We start from the raw sequence: 19815 nt of genomic DNA on the forward strand, positions 1-19815 counted from the left end.
GCTTCTCCTCAGCACATGCTACTAGCCACAATGATGGCTTTTATTTTGCTTTCCTTGTAGAATTTTCCTTTTAAAATACATTTTCCTTGTTCCAGAGCCAAAGGTAGGAAAATACCATTGGGCCTGAAAAGCTTGTAAATTGAAATACATGGAATGGGAAGGTTTCTGGCTGCATTTTCCTCACAACAACTTTGCAGTAGTTCAGGGTTTGTGAGTTGCTGCTGGAAGCTCTGCATTGCACCCTAAAAATTCCTTGCCTGGGAGCATATTTCATGCCAGGGAATGGGAGGAGGCCAGGGACAGGTTCTGTGGGAGCTAGAATATCAAGAGAAGGGTTGAGCCATGTGCTGAGATGCTGCTCTCATTGTCCCAGAGCTGGGGGCTTGGCCTGGCCCTCACCTGTGCTCCCACCCCTGCCCTGCCCTGCTCCCCTCCATCTCCTGGCTCCAGCTTTTCCAGGGCTGCCCTCTGCTCCTGTCTGCCACATTAACTCAGCTTTGCCTTCTCATTTTCAGGTATTGATTCAGCTCCCTCCTCCTGGCACGGATGTGAGGCTGCTCTGCTAACAGGGGCAAAATTCCTCCCTGTTGCTGCTGGAGGTGCCAAGGGTGGGCTGGGAGGGAGGGAATGGCTCAGGGTGGGGATGAGGGTCCTGCATCCAGGCTCAGCCTCAGCAGAAGCTGCTCTAAGGTTGGGCTCCATCCTGGAGGTCTTTTCCAACCTCAGTGATCCTGGGAATGGTGTCTGCAGGGCTGTCCTGGGCTGAGCTGATTCCACTGCTCCCACTTCCCTCCCTTTTTTCTGCCCAAAGTGTGCCTTGGGCTGACTCAGAGGAGTTACAGCTGAGTGTTGTGACTGGTGATGTTTGGGTGTGACTTTGGTGCAGAAGTGGCTGCAGCCTGAGATTTTTATCCGAGTTGGGTAGCTCTAATAATAACAACACCTCTCTGTGCCTCAGTTTCCCTTTCCCACACAGGGCACAGGAGGAATAAAACCCATGGCTCTGAGTTCCTGATCCTTGCCTGCACCACAGGAGCCTTGATAAGAGCAGTGCTGTTAATACACAACGTTACCTGCTGAGTCTGCAGAGAGAATGAGCTTTTGGGAACCCAAATGATAATGGCGAATTTTTAAAAAAGGACTTAAAAGCAGAGGGAGGAGCGGCCCTAGGTGTGTGGTGAAGGTTGGCATTGCAGACACGTTTATAATCCCAGCTCCCGCCGCTGCACGGCTCCTCGGGGCTCAAGGCACTCACTGAATTATGTTTTCTTTCCCTTTTTTGCCAGGAGACTGAAAAGGGGAGAGAAAAAAAACTATTTGTTTGTCTTGTCTAATTTAATTTATGTTATTTATCAAATAGACAGGTTATTTGGGAAACCAGATGGACCCAGGCTAAAATCATCTGTATTTCCAGCATGTGAAAAATTATGTTGGAGTGGACACATAAAAGGCAGCACGGAGCAGGTTTGGTGAGCACTCACCATGTGAGCTCTGCACCTCATCTGTCCTGGGCCTCTAATCAGTTGTCCCAGACCCATTATGAGGGTTAAAGGACAAAAAGACCCCGAGGCACTCAAGGGGGTGTCTTCCAGAGCAGCCATGTCACAATTATTTACCCTCCCTGGCTTTCACTCTGCTCACTGACTGGTGCATCCCTTCCCCAGGGATGGCTGGGGTGGGTTTTTGGGCCTAAATAAATGTTTTAGTTGGGTTTGGGAGCAGAGCAGGTGATGGGTTTTGGTGTCTGGGGTTTTTTTCTCCTTTGGGTTTTCTTGTCGGAAAAACAGGAGATGGAGAGCAGCATGCATGGCTGAAAGGGAATAGATAAAGCAAGAAATACAGAAATAAGAAAGAAATATAATAAAAGCAAGAGCCCTCTGTTACTGATGGGTTGGAGACCCTGATTGCTGCTGCATTCCCAAGAGCTGAGCCTGTCACTGACCCTGTCACTGTCCCTGGCAGCCAGGGCTGCTCCTGGCTCTGCAGAGTCCAGACAAGCTCATGCCTCAGAAAACAGCCCTGTGAGACCTGCAGGGTTTAGTGGGTGACCTGTAAAGCAAAAGTTCCATTCTGTATTAGATATTAGTCATTAATATTAATTCCAGCGCGGCACGTGCTCCGTGCAGACAGATGTTCAGTCCTTGGGGGTTGTTATTTTCTCCTGTATCATCCAGAAGCCCAATTTAGGGCTGACTCCAGCTCTGCTTCTCCAGGCAGCAGAGATCTAAACCAGCTGTAATTAAAGAAAACGACATAAAAGATTGCAGGGTGTGTGTGGGGGGGGAAAGGGAGATCAGCAAATCTTACAGCTGTGCAAGAGATTAATTTTATTTTTAGCTAATATTTCTCTCTGCTCCTCAGGGCTGTTTTCATGCAACACGCTCTGTGCTGCTTCCCTTGCAGTGGCCCATTGATTTTCAATATTTGATGGTGTTTGTGCACGTGGCTATGGGGGATCAGTATCTGAGGGGCACGTTCACCTGTGTCCTCACACCCCAAAAGCCACCTGTGGTATGCCAGCCCTCATCTTTGCCGCGGGGATGCTGCACAGAGCCCAGAGGTCCCACTCCATCCTGGCCTGGCTTTCTGTGGCTGCTGTGCCAGGCCAGGTTCAGCCCAGCTGGAGGGGGACACAGGCCAGCCCTGCAGCAGCTTCCTGCACTGCCCAGTTTCCAGCTGCCACTTCACAGACACTCATTTCTGTGCAGAAAAAATAATTAACCACCAAGGCTCTAATGCCAGCTCAGGATCCAGAGGTGGCCTTTCCACATTCCCATGAACTCCACATGAATTTGTGAATATTCCACATGAAGCCTGAAGGAAACCCTCAACCCTTCCCAAATAACACCAGATTAGAGAAAAAATGGCTTCTCCTTCCTTCCTCCTGCTCCCCAGTGAGCCTGGATGGGGCAGAGGGGCCTCATTGTGCCTGGGAATGCGAAGTTCAGGAGCTGCCACTTGAGTTGGCTTTTTCCCAGCCCTAGCTCCAGGCTGGCACTGTGCTGGAAAGGGACATTGCTGTGGCTCAGTGAGACACCCTGAGCCCCCTGGCTGGCAGAGCTGGGGTGCCTCAAGGTGCCTCAATGAGCCTCTCTCAGCAACCTCCCCGCCAGGGACCCACAGAGAGGTTTTGGCACCCAAGACATCTCCCATCCCATCCCCAATCCCATCCCAACCCCAGCTGGCATTCCCTGCAGGATGCCCATCCCAGTGCCAGCACAGACACTCCAGCCAAAGGCAATCCCAGCCCATCCAGCCACTGCTGTGAGAAGATAATTAAATCAACAGGCAATTAAAGCTCCCTGTGGTCCCCTTTTTGTGAGGTGAGGGCGATGCTGGCGCTGCAAATCTCCAAGTGAGGCCTCTGGGATGAGCTCACAGGCAGCACCGGGCTGGTTCTGGTGTGCTTTGCTCCACCTACAGCTTTGTGAGGGTGTGTGATCTTCAGAGCTGGGATGACGTGAGCCCCCGGGTATGATAACATCTCCTGAGCTGTGACTGCAACCACCCCAACCCACAGCGGTGCTCCGTCCATCCCTACACTGCAGAGGGAAAAGGAAGGAAGGCAGGGAGGGTTAGATGGCATCAGTGTGGCTGGCAAAGACCCCTGGGCACCTGCAGGGGCAAAGGCAGGGCTGGAGGAGCTGGGTTTGGTGCCCCTCAGCCAGCACCCAGCTCAAGCCCTGTGGGCTGGGATTTGTCCTGGTGTCTGGGCCTTGCCCGTGGCTCCTGTGAGTGACACTGCTGGGGTCTCCAGCTTGAACAGAAACTGGAGATGCCAAACCAAATCCCGTCGTGGTGCTGGTGATGCCCCCAGTGAGGTGAGGCTGGCAGGTGAGCCAGGCATTGGCTGCACTCCCTAAAGCCCTAAAGAGCTGTGCCACCGTGACCACGGGGTGTTGTTACAGCAAAATCCTCACACAAATTTTGCCAGGACCACTGCTGAGGGCATGGGGCTGATGGTGTCCCACTGCCTCGGGGTACCAGTGTGATCCCCAGCCATAGGGGACAGCCAGAGGGGGACACTGCCCTCTGCTCTGCCCGGTCCCCCGGGTCGGGGTCGGGGCTGGCTGAGCCGGTGTTGCCGGGAGCCACGCGCACATCCTGCAAGGGGAAGAGCCCTGCTCCCAACATCTGCTTGGCGTTTGTTTGTCTTTCATTCCCATTCCTGCCCTGCTCCCCCCCCTCTGCTTTCATCCCTCCATCTGCACAGGCCTAAAAATAGGGCCAGACTCGGTCTGTGCCTCATCAGCCTGTCGGGGATTTTGGTATGATCCCATTTCTGGCCTGGCAAGGTGGGGACAGGACCCACCGGTGTCCCTCAGATGCCAAGTGGCTGTTCAGAGGTCCCTGCACCCCTGACTCTTACCCTGGGCACTGCTCTCTGCTCCCAGCCCAAAATGCTCAACCCTGGGCACGGGGATCTCAGGCTGAGCCTCACGTCAGCCCCTGCACGGCCCCACTGCTGCACCCGGGCACGACACCAACTGCAAAGGTGACATTGTGGCACAGGAAGGGCAGAGGGGTGTCCCCAGCCCCCCAGCTCACATGCTCCCCAAAAGTGCCTGGGGTGGAGAAGTGGAGCCTCAGGGATGCCCTTGTCACCTGGCTGGGGCTGCAGCGGGACCTGGTGATGCCACCTGGGCTGCCCTGCTGTCCCCAAGGGCTGCCCCGGGGTCCCCAAGGGCTGCTCTGGGGTCCCCAAGGGCTGCTCGGGAGTTTCCATGCCTCCCGCTGCCCAGGCAGGCTCATCCCCTCATCCTCTCGGGAGTGTGGAGCAGGATGAGCATCAATTTGGCACGTCCTTGTGTCCCCCTGCCCGTTCCCCAAGTTGCTATGAATAAATCATTGTTTTATTAAAAGAGAAGCAGCTGCTTTTTTTCTTCCCCCTTTTTTTTTTCTTTTTCTCTCTTTTTTTTTTTTTTTTTTTTTATTTTGACACCCCATCCGTACCCACGGAGCCCTTTGGCACATGCTCGAACGCTGAAGCCCCATTGAGGGCCCCCGGAGCATAGCAATTGATACACAGAGATCCCCAAATCCTATTCAGACCCCGCTTTTCTGCACGAGCAGCCTCTAAACAGCTCATTCACTGCTCTTTTTGTCGCCGGGGTTAAGTGGTTAAGTGTGTGTGGATCCCATAAAAGGCCTTTACTCCATGAAAAGCTATATTTACATTGTAATCACCAAAGAACTGTTTAGGCAGTCAATAGCGGGGCAGCGGCGGCGGGGGCCCGGCGGCGTGTCCCCCACCTCTCCCGCTGAGCCCCCCGGAGCAGGACTTTTGTGGGATTACGTCCCCCCTCGCCAGCTGCCGGGGGCCGCCGCTCTTTGTCTGGGCTCGGGGCAGGGCCAGCCCGGCTCCTGCCGCAGCATCCCGCATCCCGCATCCCGCATCCCGCATCCTGCATCCCGCATCCCGCATCCCGCATCCTGCATCCCCCATCCCCCATCCCGCATCCCTCATCCCGCATCCCGCATCCCGCATCCCGCATCCTGCATCCCGCATCCCTCATCCCGCATCCCGCATCCTGCATCCCGCATCCCTCATCCCCCATCCCGCATCCCACATCCCTCATCCCCCATCCCGCATCCCGCATCCCTCATCCCGCATCCCGCATCCCTCATCCCGCATCCCTCATCCCGCATCCCGCATCCCTCATCCCGCATTCCTCATCCCGCATCCCTCATCCCGCATCCCTCATCCCTCATCCCGCATCCCTCATCCCGCATCCCTCATCCCTCATCCCACATCCCTCATCCCGCATCCCTCATCCCTCATCCCCCATCCCGCATCCCGCATCCCGCATCCCGCATCCCGCATCCCGCATCCCGCATCCCGCATCCCTCATCCCGCATCCCGGTGGCCCCGGCAGGGACAGAGCCCCGAGCCCCGCTCGGCACCGCGGGCCTGCAGTGATCCGGGATGGTGAATCCTGGGGAGCTGTGTGCTGGCTGCGCTGGTGGCAGGGTGTTTGGAAGCGCCTCGGTGAGCTCATCCCGTCATCACTGGAAGAATTAGGTGGGGTATCAGCACTCCAGAGGGTGCTGGCACTGCCCGGGCTCCACAGGGAATTGCCGGGGTCGGCTGTCACTTGTCTCTGCCCCAGCACGGGAAAAGGTTGTTCTGGGCAGGCCGCGCTCTCGAAGAAGGAGTCTGGACTCTTGCTTTTGGTCTTCAGTTGAGTTTATTGTTCCTTATCTACAAAGCTTTTCTGTCTGTCCAGCCGAGGTCTGATCAGCAAGACAGCCAAGGGCACTCTCTCCCGCCCACGGGGCGGTTGTCTCTTTTATAGTAAAAACTACATATTAGATATTTACCTTCTATTTCCAATACTTTTCACCCTTGTTGGCAAGTGTACCTTCACCATGAACCAATCCACACATGCCAACATCATCCTGAACATGGATGCCAAGGAGAGGAAAGAAGAAGGACAGGGCACACCCAAATCCCTCCATCTTGGGACTCCCGACCCCCATGTATAGAATTTCAAACCCCCCTGTACAACATACAAAACCCCCCTGTACAGTGCTCCAAAATTTTTTCCTTCACCCTGTGATTCCTACTACTGTGCCACTTAAACTTTTGTGGCCTGTAATTCTTCATATAAGGTTGGCAATTTACTCCATGAATTAAGATCAAATTTCCAGGTGTCTTTGGCTTCCTGCCAGGGTCTCCGAGCCCCTGCCAGGGCTTTGAGACATCCAGGGCATCCAGAGAGATGCTCTGGGTTCCAACAGGGAGTGGGCACGGCCCCAAGGCTGCCAGAGCTCCAGGAGGGTTTGGACAGCACTGCCAGGCACAGGGTGGCATTGTTGGGTGTCTGTGCAGGGCCAGGAGCTGGACTCCATGATCCTTGTGGATCCTTTCCAGCTCAGCATATTCCATGACTCTGTTCTGTGATTAACCAACCTCCTGGAGCCTCCCCGGTACCCCGTGAGTGAAGGGTGAGCTAAAGTTTTATCACTTTAACAAGATTAATTGAGCACAGCCAAGAATGGCAAAAGCAAAATTAATTCACGGAGAGCAAGGCAAGGGCTTCCCTTTCCACCAGCAGCAATTTCCATGTAATCAATTAGATGATGTTCCAACTGATATCCCTGCCAGGGAGTGTGCCTGCTCTGCCCACACGGCAGCAAATATTCACAACAGCAGCACCTGAGGAGCAAACATGGGAGAATCCCCCCATATTCCCCTGGAAACCCCTGTGATTTGTGCCCAGGAGGGATTAGCACTGGGACAGCCAGTGGGAATGGGAGGGTGCATCCCAGGAGGAGCTCAGACAGGGATGGAGGTGGGGATGAGGTCAGGAAGGAGGCTGGAGATGGAGAGAGTGATGGAGATGGAGATGGAGATGGAGATGGAGATGGAGATGGAGATGGAGATGGAGATGGAGATGGAGATGGAGATGGAGATAGATGGAGATGGAGATGGAGATGGGGATGGGGATGGAGATGGGGATGGAGATGGAGATGGGGATGGGGATGGGGATGGGGATGGAGATGGAGATGGAGATGGGGATGGAGATGGAGATGGGGATGGGGATGGAGATGAGATGGAGATGGAGATGGAGATGGAGATGGAGATGGAGATGGAGATGGAGATGGAGATGGAGATGGAGATGGAGATGAGAATAGAATGGAAGTGGGGATGAGGATGAGAATGAGGAAGGGGCTGCTCCTGCTGGACATGCCAGCAGAGTTCCCTGTTGAGGAGCAGTTCCAACCACGCTGGTCCCATCACAAACCACAGGGAGTGAGGTGGGCACAGCCCATGGGACATGGCCACCAGCCCCTGGGCTCTGGAGTGGTGATGGAACAGCTGCACTTGGTGGGGGCTCCCCTTCCCCTGCTGAGTTTGTCCTGTTTGCTCCTGAAAACCAGCAATGAGGATGTTTTCACAGTTCTCAGTTACACACTTCAGCTTTTCCTGGTGCCTCGTGTGAGGCTTTGTGATACAAGAAGTTTAGAATTCTTTTACTGCACCCTCCTGCCCAGTGGGGATTGGAATTGTGAGGCTGAATACACTGGTTAGGTAAAGAAGGTGGCTTTGCCAGTGGGCGAAACCCCCATGGATGGGGCTCCTGGCTCCAGCACAGCCTGAAGGATGGCATTCCCTGGACAGGAGCTGGCAGAAAGGTGCCCTGCATGCCCTTGTGCCATGCCCTGCACTGGCAGCTCTGTACTTCCAGCACTGCTCTGGTCCCTGCCCTGCCTTACCGAGCCATTCACATCATCCCAGAATTTTGTTTTCCCTCTGGTTTGGCTCCTGCCTGGATTTTTCAAAGGCTCTGGCCCTTCCTCCCCCGGCCGGCGCACATTGTTCGAATTAGTGCCTAAATGAAAGGATATTGTTGGTTCCTGTTGGGAGATAATAACCTCGGTAGCGGAGGGAATTTCACCCATGCAGAGAGAATTTGCTGGGCTGTTCCCCTCGCCGGGGTCCGTCTCGCTGGGCCGATGGCTGATGGGAATGGATCCGCCAGGAAGCGGGGGTTTATCTTGGCATGCTGCTCCCATTGCTGAAAACTCTGCTTTCTGACCTCAAAAATGTGCCACCGCTCCCCGCCTGGCACAGGGGCACCCGCGGCACAGCACAGCCGGGATCAGGGCTGGTGGCAGCAGTGGAAAAGTGCTCCTGTTCCCAAATTCTTATGGGATTTTGGTTTTCCCTCTTCCTTCCCATCCATCTGCCTTCTCCCGTGGCTTGAGGAGACATGAACCCCTTGCTGTGCCATGGAAGTGGAAGAAAGGGAAAGGACAATGTACCCAGACAATGGAAATCCCAGTGTTTCCATTTTTACTAAAGCACAGAGGATTTCAAGTATATGGGAAGCATCCTCGTCAGCCCAAAAGGCACCTCCTGCTCCAGTTCTCTGTGGTGGGGATGCCAAGTGCCTCCTGCAGCCTCAGTGGCCATCCCAGGATGCTGAGGCAGGTGCTGGTGGTGTGCAGGCCACAGGGGCACAGGGACAAGCACAGTGGCACCTGGATGATGCCAGGGCAGGAGGGGATGGGCTGTGGGACCCCCCCATGGTCCCCGCAGCCTGTGCTGAGCCATGTCCAGCCATCCCACCTGGCTTCAACCTGGACAGTCATTTCATTTTACACACCAAATTTTATTTTTTTTTTTAATAACCAGTTGTGCTCTGATTGAATTTTTAACAGATGTTTTGACTTGTTAGAGGTGAAGGAAAAATAACTCGAAGTGTTTCTTGAGTAGAGCTCGTTCAAAGTTCTCTAGTGGAGCTGTTTCCACACCAGAAAATCCTGACTATGTGCAATCAAACATTTAATTTCCATGGACACAATATCAGAGGATTCCTTCAGGTTAGAATCTGTTACAGTTATTAATCAAAGCGGCGCAGCTGAAATGAAACCTTTTATTGAATGTTGTGACAAAGGGATAAATTAAAGCATTTCTGGAATGTATCAGATTTGGGTCCAAGGCTGAAATTTCAAAATCCTGACGTTTTTTTTCTGCGTTATGAAGTCCAAATGTGGAGCCTTTCTGTGTCAGAGCAAGAGTGCAGCATTTGGGGGTGCCGGGAGCTGCGGGGCCGTCCCCGTTCCATGGGCAGGGAGGGAGGGGACACAGCACATGTCACACATCCCTCCCCGATTAGTGACACCAGCCCTCCCAGGGACACTGGCGAGGAGCCCGCGGGGATGCTCGGAGCAGCGCAGGGACGGTGGTCAAATAAAAAAATATATATATTTCAATGTACACTGAGATTTTCACCCCCGAATGCTTGCAGAGAGATAAATCCATCCCCGGGAGAGCTCTGCTGGAGCGGATTTTGCGGAGCCCAAGGCTCTGGGAGGTGACGCCGAGGGGCAAAGCCACCCAGAGGCACCGGCTGGGCCGTCCCTCCCCCTTCCTTCCATTTCCCAAACAATTTCCTAATCAGACCTTTCTGTCTGGAGTTTATTAGTGATTCACAGGCCAAGAGGAAATGGTGATTTTTGGGTCCTGGTCGGATGGAAGGGGTGGAGTCGGCAGCAATATTCCCTTTTTGTGGCTAAAAGCAGCGGATAAACCGCAGAGGAAACGCCAGCCCCGCTCCCCTGGCACGGCCCGGCTCCCTCGGCCAGGAGAAATCCATTTTTTGGGGGGTTTAGGAAAGTAGAGAGTAAGGAGGCTTCCTCCTCAGAATGAGTGCTTTGGAGAGGGGGTGACAGAGCTGCCTGTCCCAACATCCCCATCACTGGTGGCAGGGTCACACCTCCGCTGGGTTCCCCAACCCCACAGCCCCTTCCTCCTCCTCCTCCTCCTCCCGGTGCTACCCAAGGGCTGATCCCTGGGGCTGGGAGCTGCTGCAGTGAGCAGGCTCTGACCTCCGTGGGATTCTCAGCTCCTCTGAAATCCAATCTGGCTGCAGATCCCTGGCATTTTCCACCAAATACAGTGCAAGTGCCACTGCTTTGGATTCTGATCGAAGAGGAATTCGAGTTCAGGACTGGGCAGGGGCTGGGGCTGTGTGCAAGGGAATGGGGTCACCTGCATCCAGCCCCCTCTGCCCCTTCCCCAAGGGGTGCTTTCCCCAGAAAATCCTGTGGGAAATGCAGACCATGGGATTCTGTGTGTAAAGCAGCAGAGAGCTGGGGCTGCGGATGAGGATGAGGATGGAGCAAGGCCAGGGACGGGGCTGGGCTGGCAGTGATGCTTCCTCCCTCCAGACCAGTGGCTTTTCAGGCCCCTCTTCAGAGAGGAACACCAGCACTTGTTCAGCCTGGGGTTGCTTTTCTTTTCCTCAGCCTAAAAAAATCAAGAGTCTATGAAAATAAGAGTGTTATTTTTAAATTTTGTGAGGCCAAGAGGACAAACCTGTTGATAGGAGGGGCATTCCTCCTCCTCTTCCTCTCTCCACCTGCAGGACCTGCCACTGCTCCCAACACAAGTTTTTCCAGCCCCAGCTCTGCAGCCTCAGGGCAGTGTGGTGGTCCCAGTGGCTCCTGCTCCCACTGGCAATGTTGGACCTCAGTCCTCTCAGTCCTTGTGAAGCCCCTCACAGCCAGGGACATCCATGGCCACATTGCCCAGAGACATCACCCATGGCTGTGGCCCAGTGCTCAGCCCCAGATTCAGCAGCTGTGGGAGAGCTGCTTCCCCAGGACCCCCTCAGTCCCCCCCCTTGTATTTACCCGAATGTGTTTACAATTACAGGGATGCCAGGGGAGGCAGAGCGCCGTGGCCAGCGAGTCAGCGTCGGGGCAGCGCGGGCTGGAGGTCAGCACACTGTTTACTTTAATTTCTCTGAGAGCTTTTTGGGAGATTTCCCTCCTCCATTATTAAACTCAGATGAGCCGCTGGGGAGGTTAGGTTGCATGTGGTTCAGGGCACTTTTTTCTTTTGTAATTTTTTTTTTCATATTTGCAATGTTTCACCCTTAACTCTTTCAGGACAAGCTGCCCATCTCAGCACTGGGATACCAAGAGGAGCCCATGAGTGGGATGGTGGCTCCTGGGTGAGCTGGGACCTGGAGTGCTCAAGGCTTGAAGATACCATCATGAGTCTAACAGAGCATCACTGAGAGGTTTAGGTTGGATATCAGGAAAAAGTTCTATCCCCAGAAGGTGCTGGAGCACTGAAGAGGCTGCCCAGGGAATGGTCACAGCCCTAAGGCTGCCAGAGCTCCAGGAGCATTTGCACAACGCTCTCAGGGACAGGGTGGGGTGCTCAGGGTGTTTCTGTGCAGAACCTGAGCAGCAGCAGCAGCAGCAGCACTCACCTTGAGCAGGAGCAAGGCCGTGCATCCCCAGCTCATTTTGCAGCGGGTGGCTCCAAACTCTGCTGCCTCCTCCCCAGCAGAGGGGTTGGGACCAGCCAGGGCTGTGACACGGGGCTGATGCCCTGTGGGCACGGGGCCAGGTGCCAGGGCTCCTCCTGGGACCAGTTTGGCTCAAAGCCCCTGGCACTGCACAGTGAGCAGGACACAGAGCAGGTGAGGAGCAGGCAGCAGGATGAGCACAGGGGTGGGAGCTGGGCCCTGGGGTTGGAGGATGAATTCCACCATGGCCAGTGCCAGGCTGCCAACTCTGGCACGTCCCTGTGATGGCAGCAGGTCCCTGCTGGTGCAAGGTCACAGAGACCTCCCCCAGCCAGGACAGGGAAGGGCACGGCATCTGGGAGCACTGGGAATGGGGCACTGGAAATGGGGCACTGGGAATGGGGCACTGGGAATGGGGCACTGGGAGCACCTGGAGTGGCACTGGGAATGGGGCACTGGAAATGGGGCACTGGGAATGGCACTGGGAGCACTGGGAATGGGGCACTGGAAATGGGGCACTGGGAGCACTGGAAGTGGCATTAGTAGTATTACTGGGAATGGGGCACTGGGAATGGCACTGGGAGCACTGGGAATGCTGGGAATGGCACTGGGAGTGGCACTGGGAATGGCACTGGGAGTGGCACTGGGAATGGCACTGGGAGCACTGGGAATGCTGGGAATGGCACTGGGAATGGCCCTGGTGGGGTAATTGGTGCCAGTGCCTCCTGGAGAAGCTCCAGCAGATCACCCCAGCACCCTTGTCCCTTCCAAGCCCAGGATCCCCAGCTCCAAAACCCCAGCACATCAAGTCCTGTGCTCAGCCTTCTTAAATTATTTTTAATTTCCTGGAGGGAGAGCTTTTAATTTATTTCTGGAACAAAGCGGTGGAAGGGGAGGGGAAGATGACTCTGAAGTCCATCACTAAGCCCCCTCCACTTCCAAACATTCCCTTTCCCACTGTCCTGAAAGGACCAGCCCAGCCCTCCCTGGGTCACCACGTCCCCTGTGTCCTGTGCCCCAAGCTGGGGTTCCCTGCTCTGGGGTTCCCACAGGGTCCCCACAGGCAGGTCCTTGCAGGGAGGGACAGCTGGGCCTGGGGGACACTGGCTCGCAGAGGAATGGAACTGTTTTCACAGGAAGCAGCAAATCCTGCTGGTCTCCACCAGACACAGACAATCCCAGAGCTGGGCTGAGCCTGAGCTGCACCAGTGCAAAATCCCAGTGAGACAGACCCCTAAAAGCACTGCTTCTGCATCCCTCCCTGAACCCAGAGCTTCCCTGGCTCCCACCGTGGCTGGCACTTGGGGGAGGAACCCCAAACCCCCAAACCAGGGGAGGCAGAGCCAGAGCAGCAGGTTTGCAGCACTCTGGCACCCTGAGGGATATGTGCATCCCGTGGGCATTCCTGGGGTGGGGACAAGCAAAGCTGAGAGAGGAGCAAACCCTGTTCTGCCCTGGAGCCAAACTCCAGTGCCACTCATGGCTTTCTGTGCTGTTGAAACCTAAACCAGAGATGGAAAAGGCCTGTTTGGGATGTGCCTCATGGTACACCGAGGGAGAAGGTCCCTGAATGGATCAAAATTCCCTCTGTGCTCTCAGGGATGAAAATTTCACTCAGTTTCAGTTCAGGCCATGGTGGGAGTGAAGCCCAGAGCAGCACAAAGCAAAGGTTTGATGGCAAAGGCCGAGCTGAGCCCACTGTGTGCCCAAACTCCTCTTTCTGTCCTGCCCATTCCAGATGCCTGAGTCAGCCCCTGCCTTTCCTGTGTGACAGGAAGGGTTTGTTCCTTTAATCCCAGGCTTCCCCTGGTGCTGCAGCCCAAGTGTCCCACTTACAGCTCTTGGTCCTGCCCCTCTGACTGCTCCTCCATGGAGCTGCTGAAGCCTTTGGAGCAGCCAGGAGCAGGAGAGGCTGTCAAGGCAGATGAGAAATTAAACCAAATTATTTAGCACTCACATATTCCATTGCTCCAAACCCTCACCATGTCATGGGGGAACATCTCCTCCCTACATCCCACCTCCAATTCAGAGCTTTCAAAAGGATCTTTGTCCATCCTGAAAGCACCTCCATCGCTCCTTCCTCCCCCTCGGGGCAGGTGAGAGGTTTTGGGAGGTTTTGGGAGGGTTTGGGCTGTGGAAGGTGCTCTGCTCGTGCCGTGTCTATCCCAGAGCTCGCACAGGATGCCAGGGAAGGTCACATCGGGTGATCCGGCAGGAGATGGGACCATCCCCGCCCGGGGCAGCTCTGTGGGTCATTGAGGGACATGTGGCTGCCCCCACAGCAGCTCCCAGCCCCACAAAGCTCCTTTATCTCCCGAGACGTTCCCGGTGCTTCATGTGACCCCAGCGCCGGGGGGGGCTCGTGGGAACCGTTTGATGTTCCCGAGCCTTTTCCTTTCCCAGTGCGGGCACCCCGGCTCCGGGCGAGGGGAATAAAGAACCCACTGAGCACTCAGCTCCGTCCCCATCGCCACGGGGACCTGCTGAGGCTCACGGGACCCGCGGGCCGGTGGGAAGGAGCCCGAGTGTCCTAATCCATCCACCCCGCCCATGTTGGGGAGCTCCCACCAGCACCCACCCAGTGCCGGGGGGTCCAGCACCTTCTGGGTGGGAGATTTCCCCTTTCCCGTGCAGGAAACGGTGGAAGTTTCTGGAGGGATGCTGCGGGTGAACAGGGATATCCCATAGGGATACACACAGTCAGGGCAGGCGGCAGCGGGGGGCACCGGGCAGGACCGGGCGGCCCCGAGAGCCCGGTCACCCCCCCGAGCATCCTCGTTCTCCCCGAGCATCCCTGTCCCCCCCCCAAACATCCCTGTTCCCCCCCAGCATCCCTGTTTCCCCAGAGCATCCCTGTTTCCCCCAGCATCCCTGTTCCCCCCCAGCATCCCTCTTCCCACCTCCAGCATCCCTGTCCTCCCAAGCATCCCTGTCCCCCCTCAGCATTCCAGCCCCCCCATCATCCCTGTTTCCTCCAGCATCCCCACCCCCCCTATCACCCCCATCCCCCTGATTATCCCTGTCCCCCCCTCATCATCCCTGTCCCCCCCATCATCCTCATCCCCCCAGCATTCCTGTACCCCCTCAGCACCCCCTTCCCCCATCATCCCTGTGCCCCCAGCATCCCCGTCCCCCCATCATCCCCATTCCCTCCATCATCCCCCCAGCACCCCTGCTTCCCCCCCATCATCTCCATCCCCCCCATCATCCCTGTCCCCCCGATCATCCCGGTCCCCCCGTCACCCCGCTCCCCCGGCAGCCCCGCGGCGCTGTCGGAAGTGCTCCCGTGTCACCTCCCCACGCGGGGCCGCTTCCGCTCCCGCTCCACCCGCGGCGGCGGCGGCGCACGGAGCCCGGGCCGGGGCCAGAACCGGGGCCGGAACCGGAGCAGGGCTGACCGGGGCGGTGAGTGCCGGGGCCGGGCGGGCGGCGGGAGCGGAGCGGGGGTCGCGGGGGCCGGGTGCGGGTTCAGGGGGGCTCTGCGGGGCAGCGGGACCCTCCATCGGGGCTGGGCTCCCGGAGGCTCCTGGGGGGCTCCGGGGGGCTCTGCGGGCAGGGATGCTCCCCGGCTCGGCTCGGCTCGGCTCGGCATGCCCCGGCGGAGCAGCCCGGCCCCGCGCCCATGGGTGCGGCTCCTCTGCGGGGTGCAGCGGCGTTACGGGGGTGTCACCCAGCCCCGGTGTCACTGCGGGGGCTGCGGGGCGGGGGTCCCGCGGTTCCGGGGCTCTGGCAGCGCCCTGGGCTCCCGCACCCCTCCCGGTGCCCCGCTGCTGGCCGGGGTCACACCGGGACACCCGGTGGGTTCCCTGCTGCCATTCCCGTGAGGATTCCTGGTGGGAGAGGGCTTGGAGAGCGCCTCTCTGCCGGGGACCCGGCAAGGAAGGCTGGGATGACCTTCCCTTTTCTGGGCCAGGCTGTTGCCAGTGCTGCAGAGGAGAAGGCCAGTGGGGTCACCAGTGTGATGCAGGGCTGGTGACAGGGGCTCTGCAGAGGAGCCCGGGCAGTCTCAGCTGCTGAAAGACATTTATTGCTGCTGGGAAAGCAGCTCCTTCCAAGCACACCTTTACCAGCATGGGATTAATTGCATCAGCCACGGCCCAAATGCTGCAGCAGCTGCGTGTCTGAGCCCCCTGCTGCCCTTTGGCATCACCCGAGGGATGCTGCAGGAGCACGGGCTTGGACTGGAGCTCTCAGGGAAGACAGCTGGGGTAGGAAGTGGCTCCTTGAGCTTCTGCCTCAGGTGGGAAGATGCCCAGCATGGGTGGCACACCTGCCTATGGCAAGGGGTGGGACTAAATGAGCTTTAACATCTCTTCCAACCCAATCCATTCCACGATGTTGCATGGGGCCATGCTGAGAGCAGCAGTCAGACACCCAGGAATACTGACCCCATGGTAGGTCCAGTGCCTTTAAAGAGGTAAATAAAGCAATGGGTGTGTGTTTTCCCCCCCTGTAGCTGCCCCGAGCTCTGGTTGTGCCAGCCCCGGTGCCCACAGGCGGGTCACGGCTCTGTCTCTCTTGCAGGCAGGACACCGGCGGCATGTTTGCTGTCTGCCCGGCAAACGCCCCATTCCGGCAGGGCCGGGGGGGCCCGGCGCTGGGCACGGCCCTGCCGGGGGCGGGACATGGGCCGGACTCCAACTCCAACTTCGTGGGAGAGGTGTGTGACAGCAACGAGAACTGGAGCCAGGCAGCGCCGGGCTCCGCGCCGGAGGAGGGCTCCAGCCGGAGCGAAAACACCACAAATCCGTCTGATAATCTGCTGTTATTAATGCACAGACAGATGGCCCAGGGCCGGCTTAGGGACACCCCCCCGGGCCTGGGCGACACCCACCCCGGGCAGGGGGTGCGCAGCCCCCCCGAGGGAGCCGAGGTCGGCGGGGCAGGGAGACAAAACGCCGCCGAGGAGGCGGCCGGGGGGTGTGTGAAGCCCCCCAGCTCCCCCGCGGAGGACAACGGCTACGCCAGCAGCTCCCTGAGCATCGACAGCCCCGACAGCACCTGCAGCACCCCCTGGGACCCTCCTGCCCCTGCCCCCCGAGCCCAGAGCCCCCCTGAGGCAGGGCTGGCTGAGCCTGAGCTGGGCACGCTCTTCCCGGCGCTGGCGGAGGCCGTGCAGCACCTGCAGGACAAGGAGCGCTTCAAGGAGCAGGAGAAGGAGAAGCACCACGTCCAGCTGGTGATGTACCGGCGCCTGGCCCTGCTGCGCTGGATCCACGGCCTGCAGCAGAAGGTTGTGGACCAGCAGAACCGGCTGCAGGAGAGTTTCGACACCATCCTGGATAACCGCAAGGAGCTGATCCGCTGCATGCAGCAGGGCCCCGCCTGCATTGCTGCTGCGGCTGCTCCTGGCCCCTGAGGTGCCACCAGCCCAGCCCAGCCCTCTGGATGGTGTGGTGTTGGCATCTCCATCCTGTGCCAAGCACCCACCGGGGCCCTGGGTGCCCACCCTGCCCTTCCCATCTGTCTGCAACGCAGCCAAGAGTCCCCGAAGAGTTCATCTCCATCATCCTCTGCACTGGAATTTGTTTTGGTCCTGCTCAGGTCTGGGCTGGGTTCACCTCAGGACTGTGGGGTTTGCTGAGCCCGAGGTGACGGGGCTCATCTTTAAACCTGACCCAGTCTATTGTTGAGCCTGGCTTAGCCACACCAGTGCTGGGATGGCCGTGCTGGAGCAGTGAGGGTCCCAGGGCAGTGAAGCTTCTAAACTTCCCTGGGCAAAGCACTTCCAGCATGTGCTGCATCCCCACATCCCACCTGCACTAGTGAGTCCTGCAGCCACAGCCCAGCCCCTGGTAAACATTGCTTGTTGGTGAGAGTGAGGTGTCCTGGGCTGTAAAAGAGAAAAAAAAAATCTGAAAAGTGACCTCAGAATGCTGGGAAGTAAATTTAAGTCAAATGATCCAAGACAATGTATGTTTTTAATGTCAGTATTAGAGAAAAATTAATTTAGGTTTATGTGTGTGTGCATGTCTGTCTGCTGTGGGCAATGCTCTCACTCAGTGCATGATCCCAAAGCTGCTCATGACCTTGTGGTGTTGGTGTTTATATTAATTTATCATTTGGGAGCAAAAAGTTGTTTGTTTTTTTTTTTTTGAATCTGTATTTTATCCAGTGAAAGCTGTACACAGAACCCAAAGAGCAATTGTGTTACCTGGAGATGGAAAAGGAGCTGCTGTGTGTGTTTGCTGTGCTTTGCTGTGCATCCCTAGGACACACATTCCATCTGAGTGCTGGTGTGCAGGAGCAGCAGTGGGCACTGGGGGCTCAGCCAGAGGGGTCTGCACTCCCTGTCCTGCCCTGGTTGCCACTGATTCCATTTCTCATCTGCAAAGGAGGGCGATGAGGGATTCCAGAGATCCCTCCCAGCCAAGCTGCTGCCTGCCAGCAGAGGAGCCACTTCACCAGGAGCCCAGGGAGCAGCAGGACCTGCAGCCTGGTCAGATCCTGGCACCCTCCGGATGCTCCTGGACTGTGGATGAACAACTTGGCCAAGGCCAGCAGTGCCCCAGGGGCAGCAGCAGCCTCCTCCTGCCCCACACGGGGCACAGCCAGGCTCTGCACCCCGGGGTGAAGTGGGGAGATCCACAAAAACCCTCTTCCAGAAAGGACATTTTGGTGGCAAGGGGTGCACTCAGCTCTCAGCAACCTGTGCCAGTGCTGGAGGATTCTGGCAGCTTCCAGCAAGGCCCGTGCTGCCCTCACCTCCCTTGTGCCCGCTCGTGTCCAGCGCCTGCTCCTCCGTCGTGTCCGGACCTGTGATCGTGGGCATGTTGCACATCTTAATAAAAGCCTTGGAGCTGAAGGAGCTGAGTTTTCCATGGATTTGTTCCTTTCTTTCCCTTCCCAAGGCTGTGGGGCTGGGAGCAGCCCCCTCATGCTCGGAGGGTGTGCAGGTGGAGCTTGGGCAGGTGGAGGGCACAGGCGTTGGCACCCTCCTCCCTCCTGCATCCCTGGGCATGCTGCCCTGCTGGGCACAGCGCTGTGCCAGCGCTGGCAGCTCATCCAGGCTCAATTTTTGGGTTTTTTTGTTTGTTTTTTTTTTTAAACCCCGGTGCGTGTTGCTCCTCCCCTCTCTCCCGAGGGGCAGCTGGGTGCGGTGTGAGTGCAGGATTCACCTTCTGCCCCAGGGGAGCGCCTGGAACCGGGGGGACCGCATTCCCGGATTCCTGGCACCCTGCCCTGCGGCCCTGCTCCTGGGGAGGGCTGGGGGCAGCTCCGGGTGATGGGGGTGGCAGATAACAACACCTGAGCGCTGACCCAAAGGTGACTTTGCCTCGGGCTTCACAGAGATTAACCAGAGATGAAAAACCCAGGCTGTAGCAGCCCTTTGAACCCTCTGTCACCTTTCCCCCCACCCCTTCCTGCTTCTCCCTTTCCAGCCTGAGAGTCTGTGGGAATCCAGGGATGCAATTCAGGGATCCATGTACAGACACAGCAAGGCATGAAGGGCAGAGTGGCCACATTTTTCCATCCTCATGCATGCCTGGAGGTTTGTCCAAGCCCTCGGGGGTTCCACAGGATGTGGGGTGCTCCTCTCTGAGCCCATTTCTCATGGAGCCCGTGCTCCCTCAGGTTTGGGGGAACATGAGCCCTCCCAGCCCCGCAGTGAGACTGAGAGATTCTCTGTTTATCTTGGTCAAATGCTTTACACAAATAATTATTTCCAAGGTAAATATTGTGAAAATCCAGATTATTTGCTCAAGAAATGAAAGAATAACTGAGGGAGCACATCAAAGAGGTGGATCTGCTCTGGCAACAAGAGGCTTCCTCCCTGGTTATTGGGAGCCTGATGCTCCTGCCCCAGGACCTGGCTGGAGATGGCCAGAACTGATTTGCAAAATCAACTTCAGACAGAGCTTTTCCACCCCCAGCTCCCGTGCCCCAAATGAGATTTGGGAGTTCATTAAAAACCCGACCAATTGCGGGGGGAAAAACAATAAAGACACAAAACGCTGCAGGCTTGAGCCCAGGCCAGCTTGGAGGGGGCAGGGTCCTATCCCCCAAGGAAAATCTGACCCTGCAGGGGCTGGATCCCACCCCC

At 57.1% G+C, this 19815-nt stretch overlaps 1 protein-coding gene across 1 annotated transcript; it reads left to right on the plus strand.

Moving 5' to 3' along the window:
• The first annotated feature begins 15054 nt into the window (after nucleotides 1-15054).
• C24H1orf216 (chromosome 24 C1orf216 homolog) lies at nucleotides 15055-18576 on the plus strand. The gene is made up of 2 exons (XM_064398438.1): nucleotides 15055-15176; nucleotides 16296-18576. Exon 2 carries the CDS (start codon nucleotides 16312-16314, stop codon nucleotides 17128-17130), a length of 819 nt encoding a protein of 272 aa, XP_064254508.1. The 5' UTR covers nucleotides 15055-15176; nucleotides 16296-16311; the 3' UTR covers nucleotides 17131-18576.
• Nucleotides 18577-19815: the final 1239 nt, after the last annotated feature.

The sequence above is a fragment of the Passer domesticus genome, chromosome 24 (assembly GCF_036417665.1).
Source record: "Passer domesticus isolate bPasDom1 chromosome 24, bPasDom1.hap1, whole genome shotgun sequence".
NCBI lineage: Eukaryota > Metazoa > Chordata > Aves > Passeriformes > Passeridae > Passer > Passer domesticus.